Below are 21,015 nucleotides of genomic sequence, written 5' to 3'. Positions count from 1 at the left end.
GACGCGAAATCTTGACCGCGAATAAGATGGAAGGCCATCGATGGGCCCGCTCTCCAGCGCTTTGGGATATGGTACCTCTTTAGGGTCATTCCTGTTCAATGCCTCGTGCGCATACTAAGGACGAGCTATCACGTCAGGATTATACCAGTTTCGATAGGGCCGGAAGATGTTTGTGCAAAATATGAGCTTCACTGTACAGATCGAATCGGCAATGAAGTAACGCAACTCCATGTCTCATTCAGTAGGCTAGCTTCTAGACATAAATGATACTTATAGCATCACTTACTTTATGTAAACTTAAACGGTAACATGTTGTTGGGACTCAATTTTGCCTCGTTCACTGTACGATATTACGTCGAACTTGGATCGACAATCCATCCATGTCAGATAAGCAATGTGAAAAAAAATGGAGCTTCTAACAATGATGCTCACTTCGTGATGTCGCTCAGTGACATGCATGTCTACTTGATGAGATCCACTGTGGGATTTTGATACACAGTACTGACTGTGATGAAAGTGCCGCCGCGGTATCCAGATGAGGTTTCACAAGCCTTTTTCTCTTGCCTACTTGTCAAGCCCAAGCTAAGTTCCTTGTCCAATACATCACTTCTATGAATACAAAGGACGTCAGATTCACGTTTTCATCCAATATATATCACCCACGAGCTAGGTACCCAGTAGATATCTTCACACATGTGTCTTATGGATTGATCAGTCCAGAATGTCCACGCTGACATATCACTGCTAGAGTAGCGATTCCATACCGAAGCAAGCACAATACAACAACTTATGACTACCTAGATACCACCTACATTACCTATATTACCTATCCTCCCTCGTAAGTCTCTAGATGCTAACTGTTGCAATTGTGAGATGCTTAATCGGTGAAGAGGGAAAGAGAAAAGCAAGATAAGACATCGGATGACTCTATTTTTAGTTACCCTACAGAAAGCACTTTGTTAGTCTCGGGCTCCACATGCAACAAATTTCTCTCCATAATCCTTAAGAATTAATTACTAGGTAAGTGATAATTCCAGTTAATATTGTTGGTCTGTACTCTCTATTCGAGAAACGCACATGTCCTCAAGATTTCGATTTAGAACTCCATATGAAGGATTGTCATGATTGAGTATTCAAAAATCGCATATGCAGATTCTAATTCAGGTACACACCATGTCTCACCCTCAACGGTGCATGCACATATCAAACAAAAGCTTCAATCTTCTTCCTACGCTGTCGAAGCCGTCAATACAACCTTTTAAGGGCACGGATACGGTTTGGCGCATGAATCGTTGGGGGAGCGAGGGGGAGCTCGTAAGCGCTGAACATGTCAAATGAAGACTAGCAGACTAGATCCATGTCGAAATGTCACTGTATCATCATCTAATTGGTTCAATATGAAAAAGGCGGACAGAATTAATCGTGCACATCAACTCCGATAACTCCAATCGTGGGCCATGCCATATTTGGAACCCTGAAGTTGGTGGTGTTGTAAGGTAAGGATGGGAGCATCTTTCTTTGCCCATGCTACCATGCTTCAAAAACAGCCATCTCGCCCCTTCGAATCAAAAAATCCCACCATGACCTAAAGGGTGGTCGATCCCGTAGGAAAAAAAAGGGATATCTTTCACAACTTGAAAGCTTCACCTCACACTCAACTCGACTCGTTTACATCTTTATGTTCAGATGAGACCAAAGGCAAAGTCGTCTAGATAGGACGAAAGCCTGGCTCGAGTGCTTGAGTGCTTGAGTGTGGAGGTTAAGTCTCGTTTGTCGCGATAGCACCGTCGTGTTACTATTTTTAGAATCGGGAGACTTAAAAGACACGACAATGAACCCTCATAGAGAGCATGGTTTCCGAAGAAGATTGGAATTAAATCCCATCACAACATCTCTTCAAGTCACCCCTCCTCATCATCAGACTCCAGGATCTACCATCTCTGGGAATCCGAGCTCAGCATTTGGATATCATCCATCACAGTACAATACACCTCTGAGCTCGGTACGACAGTACAACCCTTCACAATGGACCTCATCTCCCAGCGTCAGCGGTGGTTCAGATGTTTCGCATTATTCTGCCAGGCCACCTCACGATCCAGATGGTACTTGATTTCAAAAATTGTTCTTAAATTTCGAATTACATCCACAGTGTGCGCGGGGTAGTAAAAGCTAATAATTAATTGCAGTAGTGATTCCGGCTCCGCCTCCATACTCGCCACCTCGAAGCAATAGACCGGCAGGAGGGTCAGATGAGTCTATGTCTTCTCCACCACAGGCATATCGGTCTTCCCCAGATATTCCACATACCCCTCATACTCCGGCCCCAAGTACCCCACACCCAAATTATCCTCCTCCACCTGGTGGGCGATCGAGAGCTGGATCGAATGATCGACCACATGGCATCTTTGGATTCTCTAGGAGACAAGTTAATCATTCTGAAAATCCCAGAATGTCACCAGCAAACAGGGAACCAATACCACCAGTTCCACCCATTCCCAGAAGAGTTGTGGAACAGACTCGTCAAGAATTTGCAGAACCTGTTCCGATAAATGTTCTCCCTCCGGGGTCCCGTCGAGCTGCATCTACGGGAGCCATCAGCTCAGCATCCCCGGCGCGTTCGCGAGATCCATCTGCTACTCGATGGCAGCCTGGAATGCCCCTACCTCCGCCTCCGCCTGGCGCCCCTCCACCCCCAAGATCCCAAAGTATGACCCGTACGCTCGAAAGTGTAACCTCTCCCCCTACGCGAAGGCCACCCCCTTCATCTTCTTTAGGTCCAGTTCCGCCCACTCCACTCTCGCCTCCACCCCAAGCTTCTGCGGCAGCATCAGATTGGCCTGATGACACACCCACAGCAGCATCCCCCCGAAACCGCGTAGAAAGTCCCGCGCTCCACATCGACACCTCGAGTAACAATTCTAGCACAGCGACTGATTCTATTTCTGACTCAAATGCTTCTAGCTTGGCAAGATCACGAGCAGTCAGAGGAGAGAAAACTATTCGTGAAAGAAGAAGTGAAAGTAGAACTGGCAGGACAGCTTACCCTGAATCGGCTATTGAACAATCAAATAATCCTTGGGCGGAAGCGATTACTCCTAGTGATATTGTTGTGCCCCTAGCGCGGCGTCAAACTATAACCAGGGCAACTCCGAGGAGCGGAAGATCATCTAATTATTCAGAAACTCCGAGATCGTCCCAACCCATGCAGCAGAATTTGACCACTCCTGATCGTATGAGCGGAACTGCTACTGGCTCTAGAGGCTCAACTCCTAGACCAGTGGCGCCTACTCCGCCTTTCTCTCCTGAGTCTATCAGGTCATCTGCAATAGAACACTCGCCATCAGTTCCTTTTAAATCCTTGCCAACTCCCCCACCACAATCAAGAATGGTTCAAAAGACTCCCAATAATCGTCCGCCTTCCTTGATCATCCCTAAGAATGACTCCGCAGTCATCGCTGCTTCGACTGCATCCCAGCCTGCGACAGGCAAATCTGTTGCTAGTCAAATGTCCCAAATGTCCCCAAATGATGATTTCGCCTGCTCTGCGGCAGAGAGACATGAAATATTTGTTCAAAGAGAAGCTAGTGCAACAAATGATACAGACCGTGTACGCATTTTTGCTGAGTTCATTGTGAATGAATCTAGAATTCGTAGAGACCGTTATGCGTCTGCTATAGATGCAATGGGATCCGAGATTCTAGATTTAACTCGGGACTTATTTCGCCCTAATACTAGTCCTCGTAGAGACTCTTCGACGTCTCGTGTAAGTGAATTTACACCTGCATCGTCAGCTGCGCCAAGATCTCATAGGGGCTCGCTAGTAGGGGCCGTAAAGGAAAATATACCATTACAAAATTCAGAGCCGAGATCTGGATCGCGCCCACCTACGAGACCAACCTCACGCTCAGATTCAAGACCTGGATCTAGAGCTAATTCAGCAGGTCCGCCATCTCCCGCTCCAACACAACAAAATCCACAATGGTGGAGTCAACCTGGCTATATGCCCTCCTTATCTCCGATCCCAAGCATGAGTGTTAGTGAGGCACTTGATGGTGCAAGTTCAAGAGGAAGGCCTTCAAGCAGGTGGTGGGAAGTTAGTCAACATGGATCAGATGGAGCTCCTTCGTCAAGATTCGAAAGATCAAAACGGGAATCAAAGTATATGGGTATGCCAAAGGAATTGCGTGAAGCTCTACAATTTGGTGAAGGAGACCAATCTTCGGGATCACCAATGGAGAATACATTTGGTGGGCCGAGTAATCCAGCCCATCTAGGTCCCAACGAATATCCACAGGAGAAAACTGGCTTCCACCAACCGAATCAAGTATCTCCCGTATTTCAGTCAATTGTTCCCCCAGCCCTTGTTCCACGAACGCCCTTCACACCAAACCCAGAGCACCTTGATGTTTCAAGGTTGGTCACATTGCCCCCGCCTTATCCCCGTCACCACCCAGCAGTCAACAATAACCATCCAGATCTCACAAGCATCCGTACAACTGTTCGTACCTTGAGCGACATTACTGAAGTAACTGCCACTAAAGAACGCTACTTGAGGGATAGTGCTCAGATGCGGGAAGACCAAAATACCGCTGCCTCTAAACGTCGAGCATCACTACGTCTTCGTATGCAGCGCGATATTGAAGCTGGAACAATCTCGTACGCTGATGCAGCTGCATATGAAGCAGATTCTGTCACCAGCGAGCTTCTTAAATCAAAGGAAGCCGCCAAATCTATCTTTGAACTCTTTCAATCTCAAGTCGTTTTTCCTGTCAACGAACTACTCATGACCCGTATTCAATCAGCCACTGATCTTTTTGAACAGCTGCGAAGTAAACTCTTTAATGACTCAAGAAACCAGAATCCTACTTCTACCCAGGAAGAAGGTGATGAACAGCCAGAGCTTATTGAGAAATTGACCCTTCTCAAATGGATTTTCGAAGCTCGTGAGCAGCTCCACCGTGAAGTTTACGAATTACTCTCGGATCGCAACGATCGTTACAAAGAAATGATAATAACTCCTTATCGCTTGTCCCAAAATACCGAAAAAGTGCGCGGCGCAGAATCCTTCTTCGCAGAAGATGCTCAAAAACGCAAGCAGGAATTCGAATCGGAGATTCTCAAGCGTACAGAGGAATTCATGGATATTATCGAAGAAAACGTAGTTCGAGGCGTGGAAGTTCAACTCGGTGCTTTCTGGGATATTGCTCCCTCTCTCAGTCGTTTGGTTGAGCAGATCCCGAAAGATGGAGATTTGGAAGACTTTATGATACAAATCCCCAAGGAAGAATACGAGGAAAATCCAAGCTATTATGATTTTCCATTGCAATATTTGTACACACTCTTAGTCCACACGGGTAAATCGACATATCAGTTTATCGAAAGTCAGACGAATTTGCTCTGTTTATTACACGAAGTTAAAGTGGGAGTAACGGCAGCAAATTGTAGATTAATGGCAACTCAACGCGTAGCTCAAGGAGAAGGAAAAGAAGAGGTTGAAAGAGAGTTAGAGGCAGTGAAGAGGGAAGAAGAGGGAAGACTAACAGATGATTTGAAGGAGAAAGTGAAAGTCGTAGAAGAGCTTTGGAGGAGTGGCTTGGGGACTGAGTTGGATGAAGTGAGGGGGAGGATTTTAAGATGGCTGAAGAAGGTTGGAGGCGAGTTGCCGCCGGATGACGAGGCGTAGGAGCGTAGTGGACGAGTCATGACACATGCTAGAGTGGTAAGAAAATCCCCAATGCATGCACGTATGCATTTATGAGGACGATGTTATGTTACGATATGATTTGATATCTTTACGTACAAAGATTACGATAAGAAAGGTTAGGGGGCATAAGAATTCTTAATGTATATATTAACTACAACTCACGATCGTTTCTGGGGAGCTTAGGAGCAAAATCATTTAGATTGTTGGCGGTAGCTTTTGTTGTCTTTTCGATACCCCTTTTAGTATTTACATCGTTCTTCTTTTCGGTTATCCGAGATCTATGAGAATTCACGCAGATGCTTTGATACAAGCTTTTAATGTGAATCATTGAGAAGAGTTAATGCCGGTAGCTATATTTCTATCCTAGATACATGCATACCTCAACCCGCAAACATGAAAGCGATCTATCAGAATCCATAAATGGACACAGAAACCAAAGAAAATTTCACAACAATACCCTAACCCGTTTCCTATCCCCCACAGTTCTTGCAACAATCTGCTCCGTGATAGTCATAAGAACTTCTGTTCTGAACCCTCGAGCTCAGGAATCATAGGATGCTCGGTGGGTGGTGAAGGTAGAGGTTTTCCTTGGTGTAAGATTTGGAGATCTCGATGTTTTCTATTGGGGAGTAAGGATGAGATTGGAGTGGATGAGGTATCTGACCTCTCTTTCCATTTTGGTCTTGATTTCTTGCTTTCTGATTCGATTTTGGCGCGGCTAAGACCGTGGAGTCATGTTCAGCAGATGTCTTTGTTAAGAAGGAATTTTCGCACGGGATTTTATCTTTAGTCTTTCTTTTTAGTGCAGCTTTGAGGTGTTTCCTAGTTTTGGGAGGCTCTGGATTGGTTGCAGAATGCTTTTCTACAACACTTCCTCTCTTTACCTTGACTTTTTTATTTGCGACGTGCGCGACCTCTCGTTTCGTCTCCAGCTGAGATCGCGATTCGTCTCGGCTGGGTATTTGTTGTACACTTCCCGCCGAGTAGGTTCTATTCAGTAATCTGTGATTTCGCCATGGACTATAAGATGGCACGGGCTGTTGGATTTTGATTGATTCTTGTCGGGGCATGTACACTTCTTGTTGATGATGATGACTCTGACTAGATGTTGGGTTTGAGTTTGGGTTTGAAGGATGCACAGGCCGCTCTTGCTGCTGTTGGGTAGAGTACGATGATTCGTAACTGGGGACTTGAGATATGCTAGATGGAGAGTTTGTCCAAGAACCGTAGGAATCATGATGGGACGAGTAGCTGGGTGTTTCTTCACCTGCGTTTGAGTAAACATGTGAAGTTGGTTTAGCATGCTGTCTGTTTTGCCTGTCAACAGATTCTTCGCGGTTTTCTAGTTGTATTTCATCGAAACTCTGTCTTTCTTGCTGCTCACGAGACTCATATCTAGGTGCAACATCATCGGGGCTGGTCCACCGATGTTGCGATGTAACGTGCGAGCGTTCTTCGTCAGGGGTCTTTTGATGTATCTCGAAGTCTTGCGTCGAAGATAGACGAAGTGCTCGCGGATTATCTTCCTCATTCACAAAAAGTGCTAGTGGGTCCTTTGCTGTAAGACGATGAACTCGATTTCTTCTGATACAGCTGAAAAGTAGTAATATGGCAAGCACTAACGTGCAAGTAACAATGCCGATAATAAGACCAATACCAATTTCCACTCCGACTGGAAGGTTGATAGAAGAAATTGGCTGCTCTACTTCATTTCTTTCCATTGAGGATGATGATGCTGTGTCAGTCAAAGAGGAACGACAATTTAATAACTGATCACGAGCCATCAACTTGGATCGGGCATGCACTGCAGCCATTATTCATGTGTCAAATAAGATTTTGATAATATATAGTGAAAAGCATGTCCACAAACTTGTATGAACAAAGGACAATAAAAACCCGATGCATCGTATGAATGATATACAATTTCTCCAGAGATATATAAGCTCGGGCCCACGACGAAAGGGAAATATTGAACGACCTCATCGAGGCCAAAATCAAGGGAAGGCAAAATTTTCGATGTCTTTACACACTTCAGCCTTAGAGGCCACATGACCCTTGAACCGACCTCTCCAGCATTCAATATTGGTATATCCTGAGCTACACACCAATAGAATTGACTGCGCTTGAGTTGTTGGTTTCTAAGCGCCGACTTGTCAATATTATTGAATTTACCTAGTATCGAAAGAGCCGAAGATAGTGACTTTACAATAGCCCATTGAGCATGGAATGATAATTAAATGACCAACTTTAAACGTCTTCTGGCCTATGAGGAAAGAGTATCTTGACCTTCGCTTCGATTTGGCACGCAATGATATCAGAGCGTAGTACTTGTTGGTGCTTTTCTAGGGTCAGATGCTAAGAATTGTTTTCCGGGGAAAGAGGCTGTGTTGAAGAGGTTTTTTCTGCGCAAACATTTGACAATAAAGAACTGGGCAGAGTGTAATGAACTTCTATTGCTCAAAACGGTCGCATGAACCATTACCTAATTGTTTGAATGTATCATATGCAACGAGCTCTCATTTTTAGTCTCCATTCCAAACGGTAGAAAATGTTGTCTGAACTTGGCGGAATGACTGGCTAAGCCTGTGAAATATAAAAGTCCCACCAATCAACGGCGTACAAGCAGTTGAATGCAATGAGCTATTAAAGTTGGTCGACACCAGGAGTCCTTATTTAAAGTTGCTCAATGGTTCCCGTATGCCTTGCTATATGGAGGTTGTGACAAGCTAAGAATCTATGTCCTATGTAAAACTTCGCTAAAATATAATGATGCAACGATACACAACTTAAGCTATCCACTTCCAAGATCTCTTTTCCACAGAATCAAAAAATCGCACTGCAATAACGCAGAATGTAGCGCCAGACAAAAGCGCAGCATCAAACAAGATCACCGAACGATAGTTTCCCAACTTGCTCTGCCCCAGAATTTTGCCACCAACCGGACTTCCAAGCATGGTTCCTAGGCCTCGAACAAAATAGATAAACCCATTCACGCTAGCGTAGGCCTGGAGTCCAAAGACTTCCGCCACAGTCTTCCGGTTTATATGTAAGCAAATTGGATAGATTGGGATGCACGAAGGTAGGAAAGAAGTGACATACCGTTGGAAACAGAGCATTATAACCGCCACCTGCAACACCATAAAAAACCACAAAAAGCAACCACAATACTTTGTTACCATTTGCAGTAGTACTTCCTAGCCAAAATCCCAACACGGATATAACGCATAAAATGACTGTCAGAATTAGAGTATTCTGTCTCCCAAACCTGTCGCCAGCGAATCCCGTCATAACTCGACTAACAGAGTTGATACCGTTCGAAACAGCTAGCAGCGTGGCTCCAAAAGCAGACGTGTAGCCCAAAGCCACGGAGTACTCAGCCAAAAATGTGAGCGGTAGTCCGTTGCCTCCCGCTTGTAGGAAGCCAGCTCCAACGCTAAAGATGAAGGCAGGCTTTATGGCCAATTTGAGATCAACGTGAGTTTGTCTCCTTCCTATGAATCGTGATGGAGCTGCAGTAGCGGCAATTGGCAATGCGATTATCAGCACGAGGAGAGAAAGTAAACGAAGCGTCCATCTTGGTCCAATTGATGTCAGAAGAAAGCGTATCAAAGGAGAGAAAACGAGCCCGCCGATCCCCGCACCAGATAGGATAAACCCCATAGCTGAGCCACGATGAGTGGTAAAATACTCTGGTGCTGTGCTGAGAATTGGATAGTAAAGAAACGATGAGCCGATGCCATATAGCAAGCCTTGTGTCAATAAAAGTTGCCAAACCTAGTGAAACGAATCAGCGAATGTTAGAGTTGGGAGAGGATTGTGATTTTCGAACTTCTTTACAGACACTAGCCAGTCCAAAGCCTAGGCTCATGAAAGCAACTCCCATCATACAGATATGTTTGGAGCCCTTCATACCTAGTCTTGCCATCATAGGATTTACCACAACGCTACCCGCCCATGTAAGTCCAGACCCGAGTGTTCCAACGAAAGCCACCAAGGCGCCTTCGTTACGAGCAGATTTTGGAAGCATGGTTTGGGCTTCAGAGATATAGTAACTCTGAAACACACCATAAGATTGATTGAGACCAATCGTGATACATATTGTCAAAAAGCTTGAGATGAGAATTGTGATTCGTCTTTGGCGAGTTACAGGCCGTAATTCGAACGTGTTTTGAGGCGACTGGGGTTCGTCTACAGTCAGAACACCCATTGGATTCGTCTCATTAATCACACGATTTGAAAGGTTCGGAAGAGGATGGGCGTCAGTGGCAGGCGCCATGATAATGCTTCAGTATCCGTTTTGGGTGGAGTATTACAACATCCAAATTTCATCTGACTATTAAAGTCCCAAGATATGCCTGCAGGGTAGATGTAAGATAAACCTATGCAGAGGCGAATATTAAGTCGGATTTGACGGACGAATACTAACAAAACTCGGAAATTTGTCAACAATAACGATTGCTGATATGTCGTATATCATAGCGCTTACTCATCTTCATCTGTTAGACTGATCACTAAAACAAGTTACTGCCGGAGAAAAATACGGAGTGGGTGTGTTCACCCGTCAGCTTCCGTCTAATATCCTCGGCTATCATAGCAGTACATAAATAGCATCTAGACAAAAAAGATGGAGATCAAACTTAGATCTGTTTGTACTCGCCCAGGCTCAAGTTGTTCAAAATGATAAGGGATAAAAAGAAAAGTAGCCAGCTATGGAAATTGATTATTTTTTGCTCTTCATTCTTCAAGCTCATGGTATATCCCCTAGAATTACAAGGTTTGCTGCGGCCATGGTAATGACTACCCGTACCCTCCTCGAAACGCCCATTTTAATCATATGTTTGCGCTCATACTACATCCACTGAAATTTTATATTGAATGAAATCAGAATGGAAGAATTTTAATCCCTTCATGACGACACCTACTTTCTAAACGCTGTAGAAATATCGGCCCTTGTCCATTCAGCAATAATCTCTCCATCGTAAACATCTCTGCTGATTGTCAAAATTCTATCGTCGACTCTTTCGTACAATCTTTCGCATTGTTGGTGCACCTTGATAACAAGTTCTCGACTGAGTCCTGGATCATCTGTATCGCCGAAATGTTTTTCGACTCGCTTCTTGAGAGTTTCAATACCTTTTCTAATTTCCTTAGCATCATAACCAGCAAGAATTTTCTTGAAAGTTGATTTAGAGTGACTAGGCATCGACGAAATTCTCGAAGCCGATTCACCAGGTTGTCTTGAAAGCATAAGACTCTCGGTGCTTTCTAAGAAATCGAGAAGCTTTCCTAAAGGTCTACGAATCACAGCACCAAGATACAATGTCATGTGTTCATCCATTTCTTGGCTGGCATTTTCTCGCCATTCTTCAAGTATCGGATTGGAGCGAACATCCACTTCTTCAAGGTAGTGGTTCATATTTTCGATGAGTAAAATCTGATAGTTGAGGGCCTCCTTGTCCTCTGGATCTGCACCTGCAGTTTGGGCACTTGGGTTCTCTCTTGCGATGACTTTTAGAGACTCAAACATGGTTTTGTTCAAGCGCGAATATGCATTATTTACGATTTGTCGGACTTCGAGGCCGTCGGCGGACATTAGCATCGTTTCTATTGCCAGCGAGAATGACGGAAATATCCTTATGAAGCCAATAACACCCTTTCGCTTCTTTATTTTGACTTTGGTGTCTTCAATGGCGCGTACTTGCTCATCGAGAAATTTGTTAAATAAACCCAGTAAACGAGCATGTAGTTTTTGAAGTGTGCGTGCCAGGTATTCCTGGCTTGATTCCTCGAGGTCGACAAGCTTGCGCTCAATTGAGACGAGTATTCCAACACCTTGCCTATTCAAAGAGGTTAGTTAGTTTTTCTGATTAGTTGAATGATAGTGGACTTACAATGGATCAGATTGGAGGGACCAGTCTACGAGTGCTTGCATATCACCAGCCCAGAAAGCGTAAATTTCTTCCATGGTTTGCACGACACGTTTTGCCAAGATCCGGTTCGGGTCCATAACTTTTGGCATTCTCAAATCGCCACCTCGTCGCAAGTCTGGTGGTGCAGCAGCGATGGAATCTGCAAAATCGTGTTGCTCTAGTGATGTGATATGGAAAAATTCGACGATAAAATTTTGCTCCATGCTCATGATTGGAATCATTTCATCAAGAGCTCCCGTAAATACTTCGTTTGGAGGTAGTCGACCATCCGCCTTGTCTGAGCTAGCTTTGTTGCCGCCATCGCCAATTGGGGATCGTATTTTTGCTAATGTTTGACTTCTTTTCACTGTCAGTTTTCTGGCCGTCGTGGTTGCGAGGCCTTCGGTTTGTTTTTCGGTTTGTGATGTAAACAAAATATCAGATTCATCCCCATGTGCTTTCCTAGCGATCCGCTTCCAGGCAAAAACAGCGTCCCTGAACTCGTCCTGGTACAAAGGTTTGCATGCAGACTCGTAATCTAACAAAAATCTCTCCCATTCATCTGGGGCAACTTCTCTGGAGAACAACATCAGTGGACTGTATCTCCAAAGTACATTTCTCGCAAGATCATGATGACGTGGGTCAAGTTTGCCCCTTCCAGCTCCTCTAGTGATATTACCACCCTTTTCTCGGTCCAACGCTTTTCTTGTTTCGTCAATTGCAGCGCGGAATTTCATTTGTAAGAAGGAATGCAAGCGCTGAAGAAACTCAACGCTTGTAACTCGGTACACGTCTTTTTTTTCTTGTAGGACTCGCATGCTTCCGATCTCGCTATTGCCGAAACCTCCAGTTTTCCCGGAACGAACGCTACCATCTTCGCTTCTTCTGGGACCAGAAATACTGAGTGAAGGATCAATAGTGACCATAGCTTTGAACAATACAACTAAGGATTTTTCAATCAACTCGAGATCATGAGGTCGCTCCAGCGATGCTGTCTTGAGGCATTCAAGCTGTGATGATGAAATCGATATTGTATCCAATAAAGATTGAAGCTCAACTTGCAAAAGCTTTTGATTGGCTGTTTGTACTTGCAGACCTTGTGACTGGGCTTCGATGTACGCAATATCCTCGTTGAGTGTCTGAAATATTTTATTAACACACAAAGATCTCCAGAAAAGCATTTATGAGAATAACTTACGCCAAGCTCCACAAGATACAACGTGAGCAAACCATCAAGTTCGTCACATTCATCCATGCATGTATCTAGTCCTCTTTTGATCGCCTCTACTCGCTCATCTTCCTCTTCTAATCGGTTTAGCCAGCCTCCGGCTTGAACCTTGTTGAGCTCTCGCTCAACATCATCCTTTAAAGTATCGATGACTTTTGTGTGAACACCTTCTCCTACCCATCCAAACTCATCCCAAGCATTGACAAGATCGGAGCCTCGACCATCCAAGAAACTTGGGTCGATACCTAAAGACGCTAGTTCTTTTTGCATTGCTTCGGAGGCAGATTTTGGCCGTCTAGGTTCGCGAGCCTTTGGCTTCTCGAGTGATCCTGTATCAGATGTCTTTGAAGGACCTTCAACAGTACTAGGTATGTCCTTATCAGGGACTGTGACCTTGACTTCCGGAACAACTTCAGGATTAGGTTTGCGTGCAGCCGATTTCTCTGGAAGGGCTTCAACTGGAGGAGATGGAACTTCGGGCGAAGCAGCAGGCACAACAGAAGGTACAGTAGCAGGGGTAGTATTGACTGTAGTTGCACTATCACTACTTAACGCCCGAAGTAAGGAAGGTGCTGGAACCACACCGGTTATTCCATCAGGACCGTTGGGAGACTTAGCTGCCAGTGCTGCTTCTCTAAGACGTTCGGCAGCACCACCAGCACGAGGCTTGAATCCGTTTGCATTTTTAGCCGCCCTGAGGAAAGTACTCGCAATATCACCCTTGGATTTCTTTTTGATCATTGGTCCTAGGCCTGGGCGCAGTTCCTCATCCTCTTGATCCTCTGCTGAAGGTGAAATGGGGCTGGTAGGTGAAGCAATAGGAGAGACGGGAGAATTCACAGCCGGCGCAGGCGCAGGTGCAGGAACTGGCGGAGGTTCATTCTTGCTGCTATCTCCCATATCATCGCGGGGTATTTCCAATGCTGCTGGCTCTGTAAGCTTGCTGTCGATGCTACCATTTCCATTGGTGTCTCGTTCGCGAGGTATCGATCGTTCACTGCTCCGGGTAGGAGGACGCATATCATCTCTCCGCATACCAGGACTAGCTAATGGCGCCGGCACGATATTGTCCATTGAGTCCGCACCACGCAACCGAGATGCATCTCCAATATTTGGCATTGGCGGCCGACGTCTCTCCGGTGGAATAGTTAGTGGAGCAGGCATTGGCGGCGCATCCGCTGACCTGTCTCGTTTCGGACTCGGAAATCCGGCTTCAGGTGGACCGCGTTGGGAATTTGGCGTTATGCTCCTATCAGGAAAGCGACCAGGTGTGTTAGGTAACCCATTGGTACCACCACGTGAGCGAGGTGGTAAGCTGCTGCTGTCGTCACTGCGCCCAAAAGACTCCTGGCTTGGATTAGCCCCCTCCAGTCTACGCAGACTTGCTTGGCTCTGTTGAGGTGTAACACCAGTTAGCTTAGCACTGGGATTTGGCGAAACATCGCGCGGTGGTCGCATAGGAGGTCTGGAATTTTGTTGTGGAAAAGCTGGACTAGCATTGGGCGGCATTTGACCTGGTGGGCGTTGCATAGCATCTCGGCTAGGTTGGCTACGAAGTACTGGCTCTCGGGACGGATCGCGTTTGAACGGTCGACTTTGATTCTGTTCATAAGGAGAAGATGCGGAAGAGGATGGCTGCTGGGGTTGTGAGGGCCGCCGCATGTCTTGGGGGGGAGGTTGTTGGGGTCGTGCAGCAGAAGAAATACCAGATAATTGTTCCCTTTCTCTTGAGTCGAACCCAATGAGCTCTGGCGCTTTTCCGCCAGTATATTTTGTGTAAATTTTGACCAAGCTTGCGATGAAGAATTGCTTTTCTTTCTGAGTATTGGCCTGCCAATAATAGGGCTTTCCAATTGTTACAATGAATCCCATTCCACCGGCCCATTGCTTACGTTGCTCTTCCTCAGCGCTCGCAGGCACTGCTCCACTGAAAGACTCTACCGCAGATAGATCATCGAGCATCCAAGTTTTGCCTATTGAAAAGCTTCCGTTCGCATTCTCCCTAGCTTTGTGCATACGGACTCGTCCAGATTTGCGCACTGCAACAATTATAAGACGAGGTTTTTTGGCATCTGGATTTGCGTTCAAAGGAGGGGGGGTAGAGGGATAGGCAGCATCCTCAATGATTCTTATGTGTGTGATGTATGATTCCAATACTAGACGACCGAGGGGTTAGCTGGCACCTTCAGCGCAAACTGGGCTAATCTTACAGGAGCCATCTGCATCCTTTTTCCCAAAACAGCTTTCGATAATTCGTCTCTTCTCATCTTCGAATCTTTCCGCCCTGCTCATACCACTCCTGTCACTGCCAGTGACCCCGCTAGAGCCAGTTCGTGTAGAGCCGTCCATGTGGCAGGCGGAGCCACGTTCGTTAAATCGAGACGACTGTTCTGTGTATCCTTTTCAATCATTTATTCGTGAAGGCGACTTGGGAGTTGTTCTGCAGCAGGCTCGAAAATCATTTTTTGGAATTGTTAAATAGCATTCAAAAGTCACAGCACAACTCACATAGATAGAAGAGCATATGAGGTGCAAGTCAGATATTAGGTTATTTGGTGCTTACAGTTTGACTCCAGCTTTCTAGGTCCTGTTCCCTGACATCAAACCAGCAAGCACGCAGGCACCATCAGCATTACATAATCAAGGACCTTCGAGACGGGCATAATAAGATCCGATCTTTGGCCATACCTTCCTTATTGAATCTTTCAAATCACTCGTCAATATTAATCATGAATATCAATAAAGTATTTTGACAGAGAGATCATGAACAATTTATTAGTAGATTGATCGAGTCTACAGTATTCTCATATGCAAAGGGTCAAGGATACCTAGGCTTTGAGAATGGCTCTCTCTCTGCCTAGGTACTGATAAGTTCTCATCTCCAAATCTTCTTCAATTCTTACAAGGCTCTTGATAGTCGAGGCGGACTCGTGCGCCGCATCAAAGCCAAACGGCACTAATCTTATTGTAGATTAGCCGCTTTTTGTCATTTCTCCCTTCCTTGGGAACTTTTTTTTTCTGCCGATAAGCTGTAGATTTTTATTTTTTGCGATCAATCCCCAACCCAATATATCTTCAATTCCATACATTTAATAAGTATGAGGCCAAAGCAGAACAAACGCAATATGGGGGCGGATAATGCCAATATGCAGGCATTGGGAAAGAGAAGAACTCCTGCTGGTCAACCACAACCAGATTGGCTTTTTCCTGCCGGCTCTGGTGCTGATGCCAATCAAGCCCCAGCTAACAAATCTGGCAACGAAGGACGTTCGAAGAACAAGCAGGACAAAAAAATTGCGCAAGATCTTCTCAACCGCCGAGATGCAGGCGAACCCCCAAAGTCTGGAATTCCTTCTCATTTACTCGATCTTGTCGGCAAATTTCTCGAACAGCACGAACTCATGCAAACTAGTCGCACCTTGAAGACTGAACGTCGCAACCGAGAGGAGGCAACTGCAGGTAGCAACAGCACTACCACCTCCCTTGAAAATATATACAATGAATGGCAGGCGTCCAAAGAGGAGATTGCGGCACTCAAAGCTGCGGCCATTAAAAAGAACGAATCCCCAAAGCCAAAGGCAGCCAATGCTCCTTCTGAGGATACCTCGAGCAGCAGCAGTAGCAGCAGTGACAGTAGTGATTCGAGCAGTGAGGAGGAAAGTGAAGAGGAAAGCGATGTCGAGATGGCAGATGCTCCACCGGCCAAGAAAAATGCTTCCCGAAGATCTTCCTCATCTTCCTCTTCTTCGTCTTCGTCTTCCTCGTCGTCCTCTTCGAGCAGTTCCGATAGCGATGCTGATGATGAAGATGATGCGCCATCAGTTGTCAAATCTCCATCGCCGAAACCAAAAGTCAACACTCTGAAACGAAAAGCTACTTCGGATAGCGATTCATCGTCATCTGATTCGGATTCAAGTTCAGAAGAAGATGCCCCAAAAACTAAGAAGGCCAAGACAGCTGCTACCGACAAGGAGTCTTCAGCATCTTCATCGGAGTCTAGCTCCGAAGAAGATTCTAGCTCTTCTGATTCGTCCGACTCCGACTCCGGTTCTGACTCCGATTCCGATTCCGATTCCGATTCTTCTACACAATCAATTGCGAAGAAGACTCCATTGCCTGATTCTGATTCTGATTCATCTTCCGACTCTAGTTCCGACTCTGATTCCGAGAGCGATTCTGGCAAAGTTACAAAGAAAGAGCCAGGGGCTAGCTCAGACACCAGCGAGACCCTTTCCGAAGGCAAGGGCTCATCTAATGACAAAGTACTAGATCCCCCATTGCCACCAATGCCTGCTGCAAAGCTTCCTAGAAAACAAAACGTACCATTTTCTCGCATTCCAAAAGACACCAAAGTCGACCCGAGATTGTCCAGTAACGCATTCGTACCATATGATTATGCGCAAAAGGCTCATGAGGATTTGATCGTTACAAAAGGCAAGGGTTTCACCAAGGAGAAGAACAAGAAGAAGCGTGGAAGTTACAGAGGCGGTTACATTGACGTTGAAGGAAAAAAGGGTATCAAATTCGAGGATTAGAAATCTACCTTTTGGATTGGTAGCTTGATAATGAATGGATGCCATTGTTTTGGCATAAGAAAGATTTTAGACCTTTCAGGCGATCGAATTGGCTGGGTAGCAAAGGAGCGTTTGGCGCAAATTCACATAATAGAGTAGTTTCGCTACATTCATAATACAAAAGTTGTCCTCTGTATATGATAAACTTTCCGACTTCGTATTCCGCACACCGACTTCCTCTTCGTGAATGTTTTGAGACCAACCGGGACTGGAAAGCAATGAACACGTCTTGGGGCTTAATTTTAAGACTTCACGTACTCGATGTGTTCATATATTTCACAACAGAACATGTTCTCCACTTAGATGACAATTCTGAAGTGCTTGGGCCAATGTTTCTGACACCAATTTCCCAATTGCTCAGAGCTGAGCTCTAGTAATACTGTATGTGTGTGCTGTACAAGCGCTGATGAGTGTTCGGCGAGCTTCGTATAGCTCGTGCGAACAGCAATTGATGCCATCCCCAACGTAAAAAGGCCACCGGTGATGGGCCAAGCTCGGCTGTCAATGTCGACCGTAGTCTAGGTATATATACTAGGTTGCCCAGGTAGTAAAAGTTCCAGTGCCATGGTTACACAAGATCGCCTTGAATTCAGCCTTGCATTGCCATGCTCGGTCGATGATAAGCCTGCTTATCTTGATAACTACCGCCTGGGCAGGTAGAGAATCCCCCTCGTCCCCTCATCAACGATCAACCATTGATACTTATTTACGATCCCTTTTGAGCCTTTCATAATAATAATAATAATTATAGAATGTAACCACGACGTTATTCCTTCCTTACTCGATTCGCTCTTGAACAATTACATCCAAAAGCAGTCCTTTATCTTGAATAAATTCCAGTACATAATTTGTCAACCGCTTGCAAAATACAACCCAACGCAGGTCTAGCGCTCTCATCACACAGGCACGAGGTCTGCAGCCAATAGGGAGCTCTGATCTCTCTCGCAAACACGCAGTAATCTCACTCACTGATCAGGGTGGCTGAGTTTCTCACAAGGTCACTCGAGCATGCGATCGTGACAATTTTTACAACATCTCCAACAAATGTGGGCGATCTGGCAACGACAATCTGTACGGATACTGATTTATTTTCAATCTAGCTTCTAATCTTATCAAGCTGTACTGCTTGTAGAACATCGTGATATTCATACTGGATGGGATGGGTGTTTTGTGCTCTACACTGAGAGACGGCGAGGAAGCGCCGGATAGCGAAATCAAAGAGATCCAGAGAGAGAAGCCGAGATCCAGTATCTTGAAGATGCCTCAATCTGGAAGACCTGGGACAAGAGCAAAGGAAATCTGGCGTCTCGCGATCGAGAAAAGAGAATTCGACACCCCAGAAGATTATGATAAAGCTCTTCAGTCTCTTCAGCTGGCTGAACGGAGAACTGCATTTGATGCGAAAGCTGAAGGGTTGGCTTCAGAAGTGGAAAAAAAAGCGGCAAAAATTGTTCAGAGAATCAGAAATTTTGATTGGGAAAATACTCATGGAAAATCAGTCGACGCGAAAGATCTCGCTACTGAAAAGAAAACTCAAGGAGAGCACTTTCTGGGAAACGTGGATCTCATCAATGATACGAAATTATTCGAGATTGCAGAACGAATGCCAAAAGGAGCTCACCTTCACATTCATTTTAATTCATGTTTACCAGCACAATTCTTGATACAACAAGCTAGAGATGTTGATGCAATGTACATCCGTAGTACTCTACCTCTAACGTCACGAGAAAATTACACAGCTTCACGAATCTCTTTTATGGTAATGACACCTCATGAAGCAACCCACGTGAAAGGAGAGGAAAAAGAAACTTATGTTCCTCTGGGAGTTATCACAGATATTGATTATGTCTCCAACAGCTGGATGCCATACAAGCAATTTCAAAGGCAGTTCGATTTTGTAGACGAAAATGAGACAAGGTTGAGCGGCACGACTGGTGCTGAAATATGGCTTGAGAGAAAAATGTTGATTTCGGAAGACGAAGCCCATGGTTGCTCTCAAACTGGTCGCGGGTATGTATAACACATTCGATGGGAAATTTCATGGCTAACATGATTAGCATCTGGGAAAAGTTCAATTATAGGACTCAGATGATGAAAGGATTATTTGCTTATGAATCCGCATTCAGGAACTACACCAAGGAGTGCATTAAAGATTTCGTCAAAGATAACATCCAGTATGCTGAGATACGCCCAAATTTCATGGCTACGAATTCCCTTAAGTCTGATGATGGCACAAGAACTATTGGCAATGAGGGAATTATGAATATCATCAACGAAGAGCTCCACCGGACTATGCAAGAGATTCGAAGCAAGGGCCAGTACTTCGGGGGCATGAAAGTCATTTATTGCACACCTCGCTCATTTGATAGAGGCAAAATTGAGATAGCTTTAGACGAGTGCATTGATTTAAAGAAGAAGTATCAGAACTACTTTGTGGTTAGTCTGCTTTAAATGTCAAATCTACACACTTCCACTAATGAGAATCTAGGGTTTGATCTTGTGGGCCACGAAGAGATGGGAAACGAGCTTCGACATTTCGTGCCCGAATTTCTTGCATTCCGTCGGAAATGTCGAGACCAAAAGCTAGATATCCCATTTCTATTCCATTGTGGGGAGACGCTAGAGGTTGGCGGAAAAGTGGATGGCAATCTTTTTGATGCGATATTACTAAACGCGAAGAGAATAGGACACGGTTACGCAGTCGCGAGACATCCTATTCTCATGGAGATATTCAAAGAAAAGAAAATTGCCATCGAATCATGTCCTATATCTAACGAGGTTCTTGGCCTCACTCCGAACATTGCGGGACACAACCTTCCGGTTCTACTGGCAAACGATGTGCCTTGTACGATCAATAGCGATAATGCTACATTCTATAGGCATGTTCTCTTAATCCCCATCAAACAAACATTCACTAAAATACATTAGATCATCCTTATCTCACGACTTCTATCAAGTAATGGTTGGCTCTGAATCAATGTCTCTTCACGGCTGGAAGCAACTTGCAGAGTGGAGCTTAGAATATAGCTGCATGGATAACGAGGAGAAAAAAGACGTTACTAAGGAATGGACCACGAGATGGAGAGATTACTGTCAGTGGATTGTTGATAAGTATAGTTGGGTAAATGAATGGACACCAGCATCTGATCGACATTGATTATTTACCAAGACGATCAGGGAAGGGATTGGAGTTACACGACTATCATACCTTGTTCAGGCTCTTTCGTTGATTTCAACTTCATTTAATACCGCCGACTGCATGTAAGATGAGGCCGTGGCCCAGGAATCAGAAAATGGGTGGGAGCGAGATGATTGTGGGCGTTGAGGCGCACGAGATTTTGATATACGAGTCACAACGAGAGACGACTTCTTACTTTGGATTTTGGGTGTATGATGTTTATTATTATACTTGATGACTTTTACTATGCTTTTACCATATTATTTAATTATGAGATTCTTATCTCGGGATTTAGCCCCCATATATCTATCATTGAAGTTGTACAAACCTCAACTTGAATCTGACATGAGCAATAAGAAAGGAATGACTCCAGCCATTATTACAATCAGTCTCGAAACGATCACATGCCTAGATGGGTACCT

At 45.0% G+C, this 21,015-nt stretch overlaps 6 protein-coding genes across 6 annotated transcripts; 3 read left to right on the top strand and 3 right to left on the bottom strand.

Annotated features, from left to right (window-relative positions):
- Nucleotides 1-1,831: 1,831 nt before the first annotated feature.
- EAF02_010237 (uncharacterized protein) lies at nucleotides 1,832-5,683 on the top strand (the record flags this gene model as incomplete). The annotated part of the gene is made up of 2 exons (XM_038906285.1): nucleotides 1,832-2,102; nucleotides 2,187-5,683. The coding sequence occupies 2 exons, from the start codon at nucleotides 1,832-1,834 to the stop codon at nucleotides 5,681-5,683; spliced, it is 3,768 nt and encodes a 1,255-aa protein (XP_038754012.1).
- A 569-nt stretch (nucleotides 5,684-6,252) lies between these two features.
- Nucleotides 6,253-7,518, bottom strand: EAF02_010236 (uncharacterized protein; the record flags this gene model as incomplete). The annotated part of the gene is made up of 1 exon (XM_038906284.1): nucleotides 6,253-7,518. The coding sequence occupies one exon, from the start codon at nucleotides 7,516-7,518 to the stop codon at nucleotides 6,253-6,255; it is 1,266 nt and encodes a 421-aa protein (XP_038754011.1).
- A 972-nt stretch (nucleotides 7,519-8,490) lies between these two features.
- Nucleotides 8,491-9,980, bottom strand: EAF02_010235 (uncharacterized protein; the record flags this gene model as incomplete). The annotated part of the gene is made up of 3 exons (XM_038906283.1): nucleotides 8,491-8,736; nucleotides 8,804-9,478; nucleotides 9,534-9,980. 3 exons carry the CDS (start codon nucleotides 9,978-9,980, stop codon nucleotides 8,491-8,493), a joined length of 1,368 nt encoding a protein of 455 aa, XP_038754010.1.
- Nucleotides 9,981-10,622: 642 nt separating this feature from the next.
- On the bottom strand, nucleotides 10,623-15,190 carry EAF02_010234 (uncharacterized protein; the record flags this gene model as incomplete). The annotated part of the gene is made up of 4 exons (XM_038906282.1): nucleotides 10,623-11,541; nucleotides 11,596-12,752; nucleotides 12,812-14,997; nucleotides 15,052-15,190. The coding sequence occupies 4 exons, from the start codon at nucleotides 15,188-15,190 to the stop codon at nucleotides 10,623-10,625; spliced, it is 4,401 nt and encodes a 1,466-aa protein (XP_038754009.1).
- A 749-nt stretch (nucleotides 15,191-15,939) lies between these two features.
- On the top strand, nucleotides 15,940-17,376 carry EAF02_010233 (uncharacterized protein; the record flags this gene model as incomplete). The annotated part of the gene is made up of 1 exon (XM_038906281.1): nucleotides 15,940-17,376. One exon carries the CDS (start codon nucleotides 15,940-15,942, stop codon nucleotides 17,374-17,376), a length of 1,437 nt encoding a protein of 478 aa, XP_038754008.1.
- A 1,198-nt stretch (nucleotides 17,377-18,574) lies between these two features.
- On the top strand, nucleotides 18,575-20,572 carry EAF02_010232 (uncharacterized protein; the record flags this gene model as incomplete). The annotated part of the gene is made up of 4 exons (XM_038906280.1): nucleotides 18,575-19,425; nucleotides 19,473-19,855; nucleotides 19,904-20,294; nucleotides 20,344-20,572. The coding sequence occupies 4 exons, from the start codon at nucleotides 18,575-18,577 to the stop codon at nucleotides 20,570-20,572; spliced, it is 1,854 nt and encodes a 617-aa protein (XP_038754007.1).
- Between the last annotated feature and the right edge of the window lie 443 nt (nucleotides 20,573-21,015).

The sequence above is a fragment of the Botrytis sinoallii genome (assembly GCF_014898435.1).
Source record: "Botrytis sinoallii strain Bc 23 chromosome Unknown BSIN_024, whole genome shotgun sequence".
Taxonomy (NCBI): Eukaryota; Fungi; Ascomycota; class Leotiomycetes; order Helotiales; family Sclerotiniaceae; genus Botrytis; species Botrytis sinoallii.
Note: the sequence above shows the minus strand (reverse complement) of the source record. Positions and strands in the feature narration are given on the sequence as shown.